The sequence below is a fragment of the Alligator mississippiensis genome, chromosome 1, assembly GCF_030867095.1.
Source record: "Alligator mississippiensis isolate rAllMis1 chromosome 1, rAllMis1, whole genome shotgun sequence".
NCBI lineage: Eukaryota > Metazoa > Chordata > Crocodylia > Alligatoridae > Alligator > Alligator mississippiensis.
In genome coordinates, this window is record NC_081824.1 from 437,337,226 (window position 1) to 437,354,444 (window position 17,219).

The following is a 17,219-nucleotide window of genomic DNA, read 5'->3' on the forward strand; positions in this document are numbered from 1 at the left end:
AGTTGATATAGCCCTGCCTGAAGAATAGTTCTAACTGAAATAGGGCAAATTTATGTCAATTCCTGGGCGGTGAAAACAATTATAGTGAATTGCATTGTGGGCAGAGAATTACTGCCCACATTTAGGGAAGAGTGGTCTGACAGGCTGATTCATATGAGGCTTGCTCTTGGGTTTTATGGTTGGCTTTGTATTTTCTAATTACAGTTATAGATTGAAAAGAATGTTGGCTTTGCTAGAATAAGTAACAACCTTATTTGTATGCATTCAGCTCACAGGGAAATGCATATGACCAATGCCAGCATATTCCTACAAACTCTAGATGAACTCCCATCTAATTTTTGGAAGTCTTATATAAAACCTGCATAGCCAGAAAATAAGGAACATAATGAATAATTAATTCCTTATCTGCTGTGTTTTAGGACTGTTTTCTGCAAAACATCTGTTTCAATAATTAATGTGAATTTTAGCTGTACTGAGAAGCCAACACAGGCAAACCCTCCACCAGCATACATAAACATTCTGCACTGTTTTTCTTAACATAGCCCAGAGATTTCATTAGTATAAAACTCCGACTCACATTTGACCAAAATCCAATTTAAAATAGAAATTGCAAGTCATTTAGGCAGTTATAGACCTGTAAAAACTGGAACAAGCTCTATACAGTAACATTAAACCATACACTGTGCAGATCAGCAATGGGGGAGCTTTCCAGGAGTAGTAGTCTTATGTTCACAATTCCAGCTGTTACACAGCCTTCTGTAGGATACAGGTAGGTGGGTGAGTTGGGGAAGCAAACCATACCCACCTCGCAAATTGTACTAGATACGGAGGAAGCCTTTGATTTAATATGACCATGCATAGGGGCAATCAAGATCTATAGCTTCCCTACACAGACAGACAAGGTAGAATTGGGTACAACTTGCCATTTACTCCTCAGCTCACACACAGAGCAAACCATAGATATCCAACTGTGGATCAGCAGGCAACAGGATTGTTGTTCTCATAGAGATGATAAAATAAAAAGCAAAAAGAAAACTGCATTGTGACAAGTGACACTAACTATGCCCCAAACAGGACAGAAATGGAAACAGAACTTCTTCAAAGCCACTACTTCTTACATAACCAAAGCAGGTGGGAAGGAGCAGTGGGCAGCATATCACATCTTTGGTAGTCTCTTGGGGTACCTGTAGATGTGCTGGGAGGTTGCTCCGACACTCCGTAATTACAGTGCATCAGAGCAGACTGCTGGAGCGTGGTAATTACCAGCAGCCTCCTGCATTGAACAAGCTTCATTTCAAGCATCCCCGCCACCATTTTGAAGCATGGGGATGCTGATACATGAGAAGCTGCAGTGCTTTAATTAGAACGGTATTTGGAGCCACCCTAATTAAAACCCTCCTCTCTCCTGGAGCATGTATAAAAGTGCCCTTCGATTCAGCAACAACAGCAAGAAGCGACATACATTCACCATCCCAGATCACAGCCAGCTCCCAACGCCCCACAGTCTGCGCCACACTTCCTACTCCAAAAGGCTGCAGTAATTTCAATTTACAGCATTAACAGGGCACTGCTCCAGCCAGAGCTTCCTCTTTATCATCATTCCTGCAAGGTCATTTTGGGCAGATGGCACAATCATGGCTGTTTTTTTAGAATCAACTGATTGCTCAAATTGATGAAGGAAACATCTCCTCCCCCAACCTGCTCAGGCAACTCTCCAATATAGCTCTGCAATCCAAGCCTACTGTGAGAAGAAGCCGAGTGGGATAGGCTTCCAAGACTTAATGCAGCAGAGACAAGTAATACGTTCTATTTTGTTTAATATTAGACTGATGCCAGTAATAGAGAAATAAATTAATTTCCTTCCAGAAGTTGGGGGCGGGGTGTCATTATCAATAGCCAAGAGTGAAAATAACCGTCTGACTATTGGGCAAAACAAAAACAGATTAATAAAATCCTAAAAAAAAAGCTAATGAAAGGCTGATGCTAACAATAGCAACATCCCCACTTACGCTTATAATCAAACAAGAAGGATGCAGATCCTCAGTCTGCATAATCTGTCACAACTCCATAGTAGTCAATATAGAAATGATTATTTAAGGGTGCTGAATTCATTGCCCATTGACAATGAATACCCTAATAGTTCGGAAAATAATTTCAATTCACATCACTACAGAATGCATTTGGGTCAAAGATTTTATGCTGTAGCATGAAATTTGGGAAACTTCTGTTCTTTCATACAGGAAACAAGTGACAGTCATCTTAACATACAAGGCTCTCCATTACTAATCGATCAATAGATCTGTGCTGACATTTCAGCATCACATCATCACGCTAAACCTTTCAATGCTGCGGTTATTCTTGTGTGTGCGAGCCCAAGAAAGGTTATTTTATGCAATACAAAGCTGCTTGGAATCATCTACCGATGGAGAAAAAGTGGAAAGAAGCTTCACAGGGATACACTCATTTTACAGCTCTTTGGTGCACTTCAACAGCACTTGGCAATAGTCTCCGGGTTCTGTCTAAGCATCCTTTTAACTCAAGTAATGTTAGCTGGACACAAGTTATAGTCAGATCATATTTAGTGCATTATTTAGTATAGGAATCTAAGCTTGAACAGCTTTTAACAAATAGCCACTGACTTGGAGATTCTGACTTCACTTGTTGAAATTCCATGGCCTATGTTACAGATAAGGTCAGAGTAGATGTTTGCAACAATCCCTTCCGACCATAAAAACCTGTTGTTCTAATTGATAGGGTGAATGCTGTAGAGCTATACATGCTCTCAATAGCTATATAGAACTTGAATCGAAGGCTCATTTCTGCTAACAGGTAGCAAAATTAGCATTTTACAACTTTAACTTTTCTGCATGCCATGAATAAAGCAGTGATTGCTTTAGTAAACAATAAGCCCAATTTTGTTAACATTCAATCTGGCAAAATGAAACTGCTTCTTAAAATGTTTCTATCTTCCTTCCCTCTTGCTCATGATGAGGAGTTAACATTAAGCAAAAATACATCCAATATAAAGAAGTTTAAGCAAAAGGTTTATCAATAAATAACCCCCACTGTTTATTTCACATAAAGGAGTACGCAAGACAAAAACATTCAGTTCCATGAAGGAAGCACCAGTGAGGCTGGGAAAAAACCCCCCAGGAAACTAAGTCTCATGGAAACATCAGGGTAATCACAGAAAACTGGAATATATGTAATAGATTTGAATATATAAAATCCAATTTTGTACATACAGTTTAGAGAGTAAAATCTGAATTTTTTTAAATAAACTCATTATTGTGTCTGCAAACATGTTTTCCTGAAGTACTGGTACCGCTGCTGTGAAATCCTGAAACAGACTATAAACAAAGCGAAAAATTAAGAAAAATGCAAGCAGTGAAACAGCAATATCAGCACAAAGGGATTAGGCTTTTTAAGGCTTTTCAGTTTTATGTAATTGGTGGCAAGATGTGCTGCTTAAATTGGTGGCAAGATGTGCTGCTTTCTTCAATGGGAAGAGTCTGCCATTTTACACATGCAAGACATTCTCATATGTATTGAAAAGCTCAGAGGTAAGCAACAGACCCATAGGCTAGGGACAGACATTACACATAAACCGGTTTAAGTGATCATAAACTGGTTTAAAACTGTAACAGAACAGATGTTCAGTGCATATAAATCAGTTTGAAAATGGCTGAAACTGGTTTGACATAAACCTGGTTGAATGAAATATCAGACTTAACTGATTTGGATTAAACCGGTTTATAAATGTCTGTCCCAGACCCCTTCCTGGTTTAACTTAAACCAGAATCCCCCAGCATCCCAGATGCTTTGCAGCCCTAGGCAGGGCTCTTTGCTCTAGAGAACAGGCTGGCCCTGCCCCTCTGTTCCCTGGCTGGAGCTCTGGCAGAGATGGCAGGTACAGTAGGGTCTGCCTGTCTTCCTAATACCCCTTAGCACTCCCCCCTGCACCTGCTCAAGGGGATTCTACCCTCCCCTCTCCCACACCATGGACCTTAGCCAGCATGCAGTATGTTAACTAATGCTAAGAGGTAAGGCAGATAGGACAAAGGCAGACAGGACAGGGCTTTTTGGAGCTAATAAGCAGGTAGCTGGTAATGTCCTTGTGTTCCTTCCTTGGAAAAAGTTGTTTAAGAGCTTGAACTAATGAGAGAGGATTTTGTTTTCTTGATGGGATGATAAACACTGTGTTATCAACTCCCTGCTGGGCTGGTCAAGAGCAGTGAGGGGTGGGGGGAACCCCTTCCTTATCAGACTGTCCTGCCAGGGCCTAGCCACACCCCACCTCAGCTCAGACATGGCAAGGGATGGGAGGGGTGCTCTAGCGCCCCCCAGCTTTTAGCCTGAGTCACTGCAGGCATGTGCCTGCATTTTCCCAGTCCAGAGGGAATGTCTGTACAGTTAACAAACTGTTTCAGCCTAGCTAGGTTAGATTAACCTGCAAACATTGAATCAATTCAGGCTCAGGCTTTTTGAATGTCTGTCCCTAGCCATACTGACTTATTTAAACTGAGGAGCTCCCAATTTGCAATCCAGTGCTCAGCCACTAGCCATCACTGTCTTGGGAGCCAATTTAGGAGTGCCGATGACACATTTTGTTCATATTTAACGTTTACACTGCTGTCACACCAGAAAGGGCACAGCCATGTTTGGGTCCCAGGTTGCAAAATAAATGTGCAAACATGTAATAAAATGTTATGTGCATCAAGACCAATCCCTCCTCCTACTCTAAAAAAAAGAAACATGACCAAACAGTTTCAGGGGATGTGCCAAGCCTAAGCTAGCAAGAGCAAGCTAATTCCTTTTGTGCCAAGATTTCACTTCTGATCCAGGTGAGAACAAAGCTGACATGTATCCCACTTAACCACTTCCTTCTGACAATGGAGAACTATCCTGACACTGAGCAGCAATTATAATCTGCCTGCCATCTGATAACCCCAGGTAACTGCTACATTTTACCAGCTATATTCTATCATCAGGTCAACATTCCCTTTCCCCCCCGCACACTTGTTTCTCACCTATTAACTCCCATCCCCTCTGATCTTCCCTGCCACACATTTGAATTTTCACAGACCTGCATTTTGCATATTGCCTTAAGTTTCTATTCCACCCAGGAGAGCACACAAACACCAGCAGACACTCCCTATGCCTGAAGAAGGGTGTTTATGCCCTAAAGCTTGTAAAGAACAATTTTTCTAACTATTTAGTTGGTCTAATAAAAGATATATTGTCTGCCATTGAGCAGCAATGTTATATTTAGTACCAGGTGAGTCAGGAATTGGAATAACACAAGGTTGCAGATCAAGATTGAGGTAAAAGGTAGATTGTAAATAAGGGACAGGATTCACAGGGTCTAATAAAAATATGACAGGTCTCCAAGGCAAAAAGGGAGTTACATATTTAGCTTAATCAAAGCCATTTCTCTGAAAATGCTCTCCTTAAAGAGACAGAACTAATCATCCAAAACATTCAGATCATTACTGTACTACCTGACAAACAACTAGATACTATCCTCTGAACTAAAATGCAGACAGTACCTTGGGATGTGACACACTAGTGCTGTGAAGGTTACACCATTAAAAAGGTAATGCTGACCTAGAATCTCGCCCACATATACATTCAAATAGAAGATTAAATAATTTGTTTTAAAATTTCAACAGGCTGCAACTAGGAGTAAGATACTCAACCCGAACTTCAGAGTTTTGTAAAATGAGTAAGACTGAGGATGAGGGAAGAAGTGGAGTTTGAAAGCAACAAAAATTATAGCCGTGGCCTCTACTTTTGATGTTTTGCTTACCCCAAGACTGATGCAGAAAAAAAAAATAGTTTCAGAAGCAGGTTCTGATATGTATAGGTGTGAATACTCATTCTAGTGTTGTAGGCAGCCTCTTTCCAACTTGCTGCCTACCAAGTTCTGAAATAATCAGAAATGCACATCATCTTATTTCCTTTGTTTTAGTGAATCTTATAAGCAAGAGATGCTGGGGGTTCTGATTCTATCTAGTTTCTAAGGTCACTGGAGAAAAATCCCAATGCCAGTTGGAGTTTTGCCTATTAAAACATGGCATGATCTACCTCTAAATAGGAGCTGTGATCCATGTTTCTGTGAATCACTGAAATGACAGCATCAAAATATACAAGAGCCTTTTTGAAAAAGCTAATCCTCTGTGTCTGGTCACATCAATTTGGAAGAATAACCACCTCTATAAAGAACTGAGGGCAGGAGTTTCCGAAGTGTAGCCCATATGCCACTCACAGCCTGTGAGCCTTTAAGTGGCCTGCAAACGGCCTTTTTAATAGTGGCAACCCTTGACAGAACCAGTTGATTGGCCAGGCTGTGTCCACTGGCAATTCAGTAGTAACTGACTGATAAACCGTAGCAGCAGCCATGTGATTCTCCTTTGTATACATCAGGCATTTTATGTTACATGTAGTGAACATAAAGGTAGTACATCACAGACTCATTTTATTAGTGATGTCCAGCGTAACTGTCCCACCCATCAAGTGCCCCTTCATGAACAAAGTGTTGGGATCCTCTGACAAAGAGTCTGCTACAAAACATATCAGAGTCCACAGTAAGAGTTGCATAAGAGTAAATCTTTAAGGAGCTCTGGACCAGGCCCTAATTGCTTTTCACATTTGTTAAGGAGAGGTACCTCTAAACCGATTACAACCCCTCCCACTCGGCCCATGGAAGCAGGGAAGCATTTATTTTTTATTACATATCCTAGAAATAAAATCCACGCTCTTTTCCTCTTTAGAATGACATATAATTTATTCATATAATTCACAAGTCATTGAGCAATCCTCAAAATTTAATCTCAGTATGCAAGTGATTACACAAACATCTAATACTAAAATTGATTGTTTAGAAGGTAAAAAAATACCATGGGTATGAAATGCCATGGCAAATACTATTCCATATGCTACACATCGTCAGAGCATCAGACACTTTAAAAAAAATCAATTTTCCCTACATTTTTAAAGCGGTTTTGGGAAACTATTATGTTTTTCTTCTAAACCTGCCCATTCAATTATTTCTCACAGTTCTTAGGAGCAGAGTTAACACCACAAAGCAAACATTTCAGTATTTTTTTCTATTTGTTCCCCTGAAGTGCCAAGCAGCACACTACCAAATCATGTCACCCACTGATATGCGAAATGTGAACCCTCTCATTTCCAAAGCAGTGCACCAGAATTTAGATGTGCTTGAGGGAGTCCTCGCCCTATGCAACCTCTTATGAAGGTGACCCCTTCCAGTATTCAGTCATGATGAATGTATTTTCTCTTCACTATAAATGCAATAGTCTTCAGCTTATTTGGGATTCATGCAGCTGTGGAATCCTATTGAAATTCTGCATATTTTAAACAAATTGGTTCCCACTGAAGTTTGTATCTCATAAGCCTCGTTAATTTTTCATGAAGCACGTATGGTTGCATGGAAAAATCTAGACTTTAATGTGTTTGTCTGCATTCGATTAAGGTTACATACATTATCTTCTAGATAAGGTCCAAACATGTACTTTGCTTGAAATGTCAATAGTTGTCATAAAACATATCAATAAGTTAAAAAGCTTGCACAGTACAAGATCCAGCTAATGATTCCACATATACAAAACACAGCTAGATAAATACAATTCAATGAGAAATTATGGGAAAAATTCTAAAAAAATAGAAAACTCTCAATACCTGAATGTAACACTGAATTCAGAATGTAACACTGCATAATGCCGCAATATGAGCACCCGTTTAATGAGAAACCCCCTGGAAAGACAAGTGCCAGGGGATCTAGTATTTATGACAAAAATAGATGAATAATGCACCAAAAAGCATGCATACAATCGCCATGGTCATTCAGCATGTCAGTGATGGTCTAAACTGATCTAATACAAGAGTGAGGCAGTGTTTTCAAATCAAATCAGTTGAATGACTACATGTTGATTAAGCTTTCTGAGGCAGCAAAGTGAGGGCACAGAGCCATATCTGGATTCTGGAGTTGTTTTAAGATTCGCTTGTGAAATTTCTCTCTCACACGATTAAACTCCATTATGTCCGGTGGATCCTCTTCAATCCAGAATTTATGGAATTCATGCATCAAGTAACCTAATAAAAGATATTTGAATATTTAAGAAATTAGAAGGTAGCAAAAGCTGGTCCCTCTTATGTAGGGAACAGCAAACATTGCAATTAGAAATTATAATGGACACTGGGGTGTGGGGGCAAGTCTGACGTATTTCATGACATATTAAGAAAATAAGGAACAGAGCATACCCACATGAAAAATGCCTTCAAGGTGTTTTTTGAAGTAATTAAAGAAAGTCACTTGCAAAGATACGTTAGCAACAGAAATGGAATTAGCATAATTCACTTCCTAATCAGGAAGGCACCAGGATTGGAGCCTCAATTCAGGATAATATTTAATTGTGAATTTTAAAAAGCTTTAATGTCTAGGGATTTTTTCCTGAATTGGAGCCTGATTTTAGGAAAGCATTTTTGAAAAGCTTTAACAAACTTAAATTATTGCCAATGTATTTATTACTCATTTTTTCCAGTAAATACAATTAGTAACTCTCTCATCTGCTGACATGCAGTTAATGAGCTGTTAACTTTTGGTTGGAGAAGTAAAATATGAAAAGACTTTAACATGAAAATAGTAATGAGTATAAGAATAAAGAGAGCTGGCATTATTAATAAGACCAAGTCTGTTCCCAGTCTCCTTTGCTTATTTCATTTTCATCTATGAAACAAGGCTCATATTAAAAACAGCTTCCAGGGAAATGTCTGTTATAAAACATTTATTGAACAGGCCCTTGCTTTTTAACGTAACACAATTTAACGTATGTGTTTCAAACATGCACTTTAAAAACAACACATAAAGATTGGATCCGTGTAAGATACAGTCAAATAATATTACACTTATGTATTTTTAAACAAATTAAGGGATTCTGGTAAATTGTTGTTACAGATGACCTAAGCTAGGCAAAGGCCAAGAGCAAAAATGAGATATTAGCCTTGAAAACTGCCTTTTGCACAGGGGAAATGGTTTTTAGAAACATTTTCTGATGTGTGCCTTGAAAAATGCCAGTTTTGAATAAACAAGACAAATTAAGATTTATTTTTGTTTGCTCCCTCTGTGACCATCTGGAATTCCTATATCACTTCCCTCAGTGTTCTGGACATGGACCATTGCCAGCATAAAGCCCTGTGTCAAGAAACAGCATGGCTTGTGGGTAACAAGATACATATCCAAATGGTTTTTCTTTATTCTGATTCAGCAAAACACTGAAAGTCTACACACCCTAAGCATGTGCATACATCCATCACTGTTAAAAAAAGCAGATAGGCATATGAGTTTTTTAATGTAATTTCTTATCAATTTATTTTAGCACATCACGAACAAGCATAACAGAGCAACGTATCATAGGACTCCTTTATTATATACATTTCTCCGTCTGTACTTCGGAAGAACATCTTATTCTATTCTTTTCACTTCAGCCAATTTTTACAAGCTACGCACTGCATGCCAAGATGAGATGATCAACTAAGTCATTTTAATGGGACAGGCAGATGCTCATCCTAAAACTGGGAGATTTCTTTCTGAAAGAAAAAAAAAAAATCTAAAACCCCTTTAATTAAAAATTTGAAGTAGGTAGAAAGTGGTATTGTTATTTGCACAGCAGGGAGAGTGGCTTGGTATTGTGTGCGTGATTATTTTTGATAGGTCCGAAGGAGCTTCAGGTAGAGTTTAGAGCATTGCTTACCATGTCACAGATTTCAGCACTGGTGTGGGAATAGTGGGCAAAATTCTGCACTTGGCTCCACCCATTCAAACCTAATTGAATCCAGGAGGCCTGGATGAGTGTGGATAAGGACAATTTGCCCAAGTTCTTGACAAGTCAAAACCTGTAGAGCTTTTGCCCAAAATGAGTATTTGCTGAGCACTGTAATTTTGACTTTCAATTGAGATGTACAGCCTACAGGAATTTACTGCAGCCTAACTGCGTCTCAGTTTTTCTCAGCCGTATTCAATCAGTAGATGCCTAGAATGACTGCAAAGTGCAAGGAAAACAGTGTGGAGGAATATAGAGCTGTCAAACTCAGCCATGAATAAAAACATTCAGAAAGTTGATTCCTACCCTTTCATCATTAAAAATGAAACTTGCTTAAAAAAAATTGAAAAAAGAAAATGATGGTTTTGTTTATGATCAGATCCCTGACAGAGCAGAGAAAACACCACCTCTTCGCTCCCCAGTATCCTGAGATGATTACCATGCACTCCTCCCATTCTGGGTTAACTCCAGCCCCTCCTATTCCCAGAATCCCCTACTATCACCTCAGCCATCCTAGAAAGCATACCCCATCTTCTTAATCCTGTATCAAATAAGGGGAGAGAATGTTCAATGCACACTTTCTGCATGCCTGGCCAGGTAGCTCTTAGATAGATGCACAAAACAGGGAGTGGAGTAAGCAGCTGTAGGACAGCAGCAGGTGGGAACAGAAAGCTCTGCTGTGCCGGAAGAAGGCTGACACCTGGTGGCTGGAGCAAAAATTACTCCTTAGTTACAAGAGTTGGCAAAACTCTGAAGCTGTGACAACACTGAAGAGAAAACGTGGCCTTATCCAGGTCAGCCACTACCAGAACAAAACAGAACATCACCAAGTTATTTGATGAAACTAATCAATGGACGGTGTAAAGAGTAAAACCTGCTCTGTCCCTGAGAAAAGCTATTTCAAATGCTTGGATTCACTGTTGATGAACCATTTCTATGTGAAGTTTGCCTTAAACCTAAAATTCATTTCACAATTCACTGACTGAGATAAGATATTGGAAGGCTGTCCAATAGGAACAGGATCTCTATAGTGTATTTGGGTAAGAGCAGCTGCGTTGCACTGCCGCTTTTGTCGAGCCACTGACAGTGCCCCATGAGCTGCTGCCACCCATGGTGCTCAAACATCCAGTTGTGCCTCTGTCTATTTACTTTGTAACTACCTGTATTCCCCTGTAACTAACTGTGCCAGATAACAGTGAACAGGAAGCAGCTGTCAAAGGGCTGCTATTAGAAGTCTTTAAAAATCACAGAAGCTAGTTAGTTTTGTGGCTGTCTTCCCTCATTTTCAAGGCTCTTAACAGTAACTGCAAAATGGATTACTAAAAGCTTTGAAAATGAGGTGAGCTGGCTAGTTCTGGTGTTGCCAACATCACAGCACTGAGATGAACTTCACAAGCACCGATTACATTAAGTTCAGATAATGCATGACTTGTTTTCCATCCCAAGGCTCTATATTTATAGAGAGGGCATTTATTGCCAAACTACATTTTTGAAAGCATTTCAGCAACCAGATGCTTCAGCTCACCACTCTTATTTACCACCTTGAGGCCTTGCCCTGTACTGATTCCCCATCACATATGCACTGCACTTAAGCACCGCAGATAGGATGCAAGGAGAGACAGGGCTGGAGACAGGGCAGGAAAAGTGTGTTAATGAAATAAAGGAAAGAAAAAAGATAATTCAAGGGTGAGGGGAAAGCTGTGGATGTAAATGACAGAACTTGGTAAGAAGGGCAGATGGGGAGATGACCGAAACTCTTTGAAATCCATTTAGCTTCTTATTATTCCATGGTCTGAGGACTGATTTACATAGATAAGAAGGTCACATTGATTTGGCCCTCCCAGAATCCCCCTTTCCTCCTCCAGAACCCCCAAATTGTACCATGTATCCATTTTGCAGAACAATGCACAAGTAGTAGAGCTATGCTTCGAGGGGCAAATCTTACAAAGATAATGAGAGATTGGGACGTGAGTATCAGTGCTGTGCTAACAGTGTTTCATGCGATTCACCAACCTCAAATGATCTAAAGCAGAGGTTCCCAAACTTTTTCTTATTGTGTATACCCTTCCAGATTTATCAGCTACCTGTGTATCCCTACCAGCATGCATTTTATATTTTAACTTCTTAAATGCCAATTATTCTAATGAAAATTAAATCTCTCACTACAAAATTTCTCCTACGTACCCCCAGAGATGTTTCGTGTACCCTCAGGCCAGGGGTACGTGTACTTCAGTTTGGAAACCCCTGATCGAAAGGAAGAAAATAAAAAATGTGTACTTGGTAATGGAAATCCAAAGGAAACTTACAGAACGTTTGCTGGAAATGGGCCAAGGTCGGAGCTTCTGGAGCCACATTGTAGAAATGGGTCTTCAGAGCACCGCTCACCAACAGGTTGTATGCAAGGTCTGTTATGTTAATGCCAACAATAGCAAAAGAGTAACTGGAAGAAAAGAGTAGGACTTGTAAGAAGTTGCCAGCGTTTCCTATTAGATGCTTAAAGGTTAAAGAAATTAAGCAACTAGAATCAACTCAAATACACAATGGATTTAGCACTTATGGCTAATTCTTCTGTTTACTCTTTCATCTAATGATATTCTTAAAATTATAACACATGAGAATATTTATCCATTGTAGTACAAATGTACTATCTAGAATAATAGGGCTCCTATACACAAGCATGGAGACTGCTCCGACACGCTGGACATTCAGCGCATCAGAGCAGACACAATTGATCAAATCTGCTGAAGCATGGAAATTGATGCATTCCGGTAGCCTTCCACATCATGTGCATCAGCATCACAGCACATCTCTGTGCTGAAAAAATGACTGTGGTGCACTCTGAAATAAAACATGTTCCAAGAGCTTTATTTCAAAGTGCCCGCTGCCATTTTTTCAGCACAGGGATGCGTGTTGACGCTGATACACGTGACACATGGGAGCTTTTAATCAGCACAGCTCACTAATTAAACTGCCCATCGCCGTGTCCCAGAGCACGTATAAAGATGTCCATACATTCTATAGATGATAATGTCCCATGCCATGTTAAAAATAGTTTAGGCATCAAACTAGTCATTTTCACTGAAGCAACATGGAAACATTCTTGTACAGAAGTGGTTTTCACACTGTTTTATTGAACCTGATAGCCACCAGGGGTTCTGTAAAAAGAAATTGGGGGTAATGGCAGAGCAGGGCAGAAGGCAGTTCACTGCCATTGCTGGGCTGGGTCACCCGGCTCCATGTCAGCTCTCTCAGCCTGCGAAGCCAGGGGTAGGGGCTCTGCAGCAAAGGAACTGATACGGAAGGGTTCCGTGACTCTAGGAAGTTTAAAATCCAGTATTGTAGAAGAGGAATAAGGGCTACTTATTAAAAGTCTCTAGGTTCATAGAAGGATTGTTGTATAAAATTTATAACAGGATGTTCTCTGTTAAACTTTAAATGAGTTAATGGGACAACATATTATACTGTCAAGAAAGTCAATTATCTAAGAAGGTGCATTTTAATAATTGCCAAAATGGGCAAAAAAAAATGAAGTTATTCCATAACTTGTGATGCAAACAAACAAAAGGAAATCAGCCTTTTTTGGGGGTGGCAATATGGGGAACAAGGCAGAATTTCTCAGGCAGCAGAAGCTAATCATGGCATGTGCTGATGTGAAGGTGGAAGAAGCTAATAAGTTTTTCTTATATGGTGTGATAAGGCAACTATTTTTCCCTAGTTTTCTTTTATAAACATGCCTCTAGGAACTTGACTGGATATTTAGCACCTTTCTTTTTTGTAACCTGTAACATATAAAAACATTAGCTTAAGAAAACCAAGCCACTGTTGTAGGATCACATCAGTCTTCTTGTTGGGGGCAGGAAGAGTTGGTGTCACTAAACAACCAAGTCTCATAACCCTTGTAGAAGCACAGAAAAAATAAATAAGCTGGAGGCAGCCAGCAATAAAATGAGGATATACACACTGAGACCCGAAGTGAAGTTAGGGCATCCCTATTGTTCTAGGAAATATTCTACTACTGGTATTAAAATATTACTTGTTTATGGTTCAGGTCACAATCTAGTCTTAGTGATAGTAGTTTAGAAAGTCATAGCTTGGTAAGTCTCGAGTAATGCAGTCATGTCAAAATTGCAACTAAAAATGCTATGCTGCTCTTCATTCCCAGATGTAACTTTTGGGGGCAAATAAGCCTGAATTGGTGTCTGTGAGAAAGTTGAAAGTGAGATCCATTACATTCAGATCTTCATTAGAGTATATAATGACATACATCTCCAGGGTGCCCTACAAGTCATTTTTTTGTTGCAAGGCACAGGCAATGAGTTGTTCCTTAGCTATCTTAGCCATGCACTGATTAAAACACCTGCCATTGTCTTAAGCTTGTATGTGCAGACATGTCAGTAAAATTAAAGCAGGAAGAAATAAAATTTTTAATGCAAGGACAGATTTGTATCTAATCAATAATCATTGAGAAGGAGTTGCGCTTCTAACAACTTTAAAACTGAACTGTTAAAACTTACCCAATTGCCTTATCAAACTTTTTCCTCTCCCACTCTGCTTTGCTGAACTGGCTGAAAAAAAAAAAAATCAAATGTTACCATGTACCACTAATTGATTTATGTTTCTTTTTAAGTTTATTCTAGACACTGTCTAGCACAGGCTGAGTTTCTAAGTTTAGTTAAACCATCTATTTGTAGCTCACTGCTCCTATGACTGGAAAGACTGTAACCTATTTTGATCAAATAGGTGTAAAACGTTTAAAGTGAGATTAGTTTACTTGCTTTATCACCAGCAATATGCCGCTCTCAGCGGTGCAATCTGAGAAGCACCTCTGACTAGGTTACAGTTCCACTCAAAATCAATTATTATCTATTCACCCCACAAAGCTAGATGGCCTCAGCTAAACTTAAACTTAAAATAAGTGTTGAAAACCCTCCTTTTTTTTTGCTCTACTCAAAGATGGTGATAGTCTTTGGTATTCTCCAGGATACACATGACATGAATCACTGGAAAAAAAAATGCAAAAGTAGTACTTCTGCAGTTCTGAACAGATGAAACCCCTTAATAAACACACTTTTTGTTTATCTGACTGAATCAATAGCTATAATTTAAGAAATATTAAGCAACTATATTTTATATACATTAAATTACAATGAAATATAGAACAGCTTTTAAAAGGTTATTTGCCACTTAAAACACAGATACTGAAGGAAACACTTAATTTGCAAACCTAATGTAAGCAATAATTTATAAACTATTGTGTGACAACGGAAAGGTTTCTATTAAAAGGATATTTGATACATACTGCAAGTATCAGCTAAAAGGTGTTATTTGCCTGGACTGAACTGCGTAAGCAACACCCCAAGGAACTCAACAGAAGTGAAAGGAAGGAGGAGGAAATATTATATATGCAGACTTATGAAGGAAACACACCATTTTTAAGAATAAATTTTAAAAGTATTTTATTTTAGTGGTAGGTGGCATAGGATCAATGATGTCTTGGAATGACAAAAATAAAACATTAAATAAAAGATGGACTATCAGGGATCTGGACAAGTAATACACATCTGCAAAAACAGAAACAACATTGATAACCATCACATCAAACAGCAACACTGCTGTTAAACTACCACGCGAGAAAACATTTAAAGCATCACAATCCACAAGATGCATTATAACTCTGTGGATATTCCTTCAAGGGCTGTCATCATGCATGAGAACACAAAACATTCCAAAACATGTCTGAACACATGGCATGAGTGAAAGCTACTACTTGAGCTCATGTTACCTGTTGCATAATCGTGCCGCTCAACACACAGAGCCTACATTGTTAGCTACAAGGAGACGTATCCCAATACAGACAAGCACCTAATCCAAACACAATTTGCCATGTAAACCTAGTGAACATGTATAGTTTTTAATTGAGATCTTTATTTTTTCTGTACTGAACTAAGCGCTTAGCGTAATTTTTCTGAGAACTGAAAAATTATTTCCCCTGAAGTTCACAAAATCAAAACGGCATGTTAGAGGCCAAGAGTTTAGTAAATCTGTAATAAGAACCGTTAATAGTTTAAAGGTAAAATTGATCCTTCAGGGGATTTAAGTAATTTGGGTAAGAAGAAACTTTTTGCACAGCCAGGCTAGTCCATAATTGCCCACTATAAGCTACTTGTACCTTCTACTAAGGCAGTGGCCACTCACAGAGACACAATACTGGACTCAACAGATCATTTGTCTGACCTGGTATAGAATCACTAACATGTCCAGGTAATCCCTGTTAATAAACAGCAAAGCTGACAATGAATTGGTTAACTCTTTAAGCTAAAAACTCTTAAACTAAACTATTTGGCAAACGCTTATGACCAGAAAGTCATAGTCACAGAAACCAGGATCTGTTTAAAAACTGAAAAAAAAATCTTAAGAACTAAAAGAAAGCTAAAGTTCCCAGATCTTTCATTTATAAGAAGTGTTTGAGCATTTGTACCTACAAAAGATTATGTATTTTAGCTCCAATAAAAACAGGACCAATTTTTAATTCTTATGCATATTAACTGAATACTATTGCTAGTCAAATTTGGTGACTACCATATAATTTAGGTTGAAAACGGGATACATTAAATTTGTTCCTCTTAAATTTTATACAGAAATCTAAGAATGCTTGAATATGTTGGGTTTATGGGAGTGTGGTTGAATCTTTATTTACATGTAAAGTTCCACAAAACTGAAAAAAAGAAAAAAAAATACCTTAGCTCCTTTTTAGTGACTTCCCTTCATTGTGAAAGATGAAAGAGAATTAAAAGAAAGACAAAAAAATATAAGGAGCATAAAATTAGAACAATATGGAATAAAATAAATATTTAACAATAAAAACGAAATCATATGTAGGACTCAACACATGAAATCCATCAGTCTCTCCAATTCGATTAAATGTCAGAACAAAGGTACTTCAGAGATAGACAGCATATGACAATACTCAAGCACACAAGTTTAATAAGAACTGCCAGCACAGCATTTCTATGAAGCCAATTTATTTCTGGCCTCAAGCATTACCTGTATTTTGGCTGAAGGGAATCAGAGAGAACTTGCAGAGCAATAGCAGTGTCCCGTTCGGCAAAATATCTGCAGATGCACACATTTAAATATTTAGTGTCATTTGTGAAAATAGGCAGGGCTTTTTAAGCACAGTGAGCTGTAAACATCTCAGTCCCTGCTCTTTTGAACACTGTCAGGTGTTTTGCTCAACTTATAATTCATTTAGAAAACAAAGTATATACATAAGCTCACCAGTGTGAGAATGTAACCCATTAATGAATACATGTTGAAGGTTCCTCTCTATATGCCTGCTTTATAGAAATAGGATAGAAATAGTATGGCCATAGGTGT

At 38.7% G+C, this 17,219-nt stretch overlaps 1 protein-coding gene across 7 annotated transcripts in view; it reads right to left on the reverse strand.

Annotated features, from left to right (window-relative positions):
- Positions 1–6,760: 6,760 nt before the first annotated feature.
- Positions 6,761–17,219, reverse strand: part of ELMOD1 (ELMO domain containing 1) — a 62,259-nt gene continuing 51,800 nt past the window's right edge. For 5 of the 7 annotated variants that reach the window (XM_059720908.1, XM_014600665.3, XM_019482011.2 and 2 more), the window contains 5 exons: positions 16,887–16,955; positions 16,581–16,604; positions 14,357–14,407; positions 12,149–12,282; positions 6,761–8,115 (listed from right to left, as the gene is read on the reverse strand). In XM_059720908.1, coding sequence (XP_059576891.1) covers positions 7,943–8,115; positions 12,149–12,282; positions 14,357–14,407; positions 16,581–16,604; positions 16,887–16,955 — 451 coding nt within the window. In that variant the 3' untranslated portion in view covers positions 6,761–7,942. Of the gene's footprint in view, positions 8,116–9,362; positions 9,610–12,148; positions 12,283–14,356; positions 14,408–16,580; positions 16,605–16,886; positions 16,956–17,219 lie in introns of those variants that run through there. The other 2 variants (XM_014600668.3, XM_006259016.4) reach the window with 2 other exon arrangements.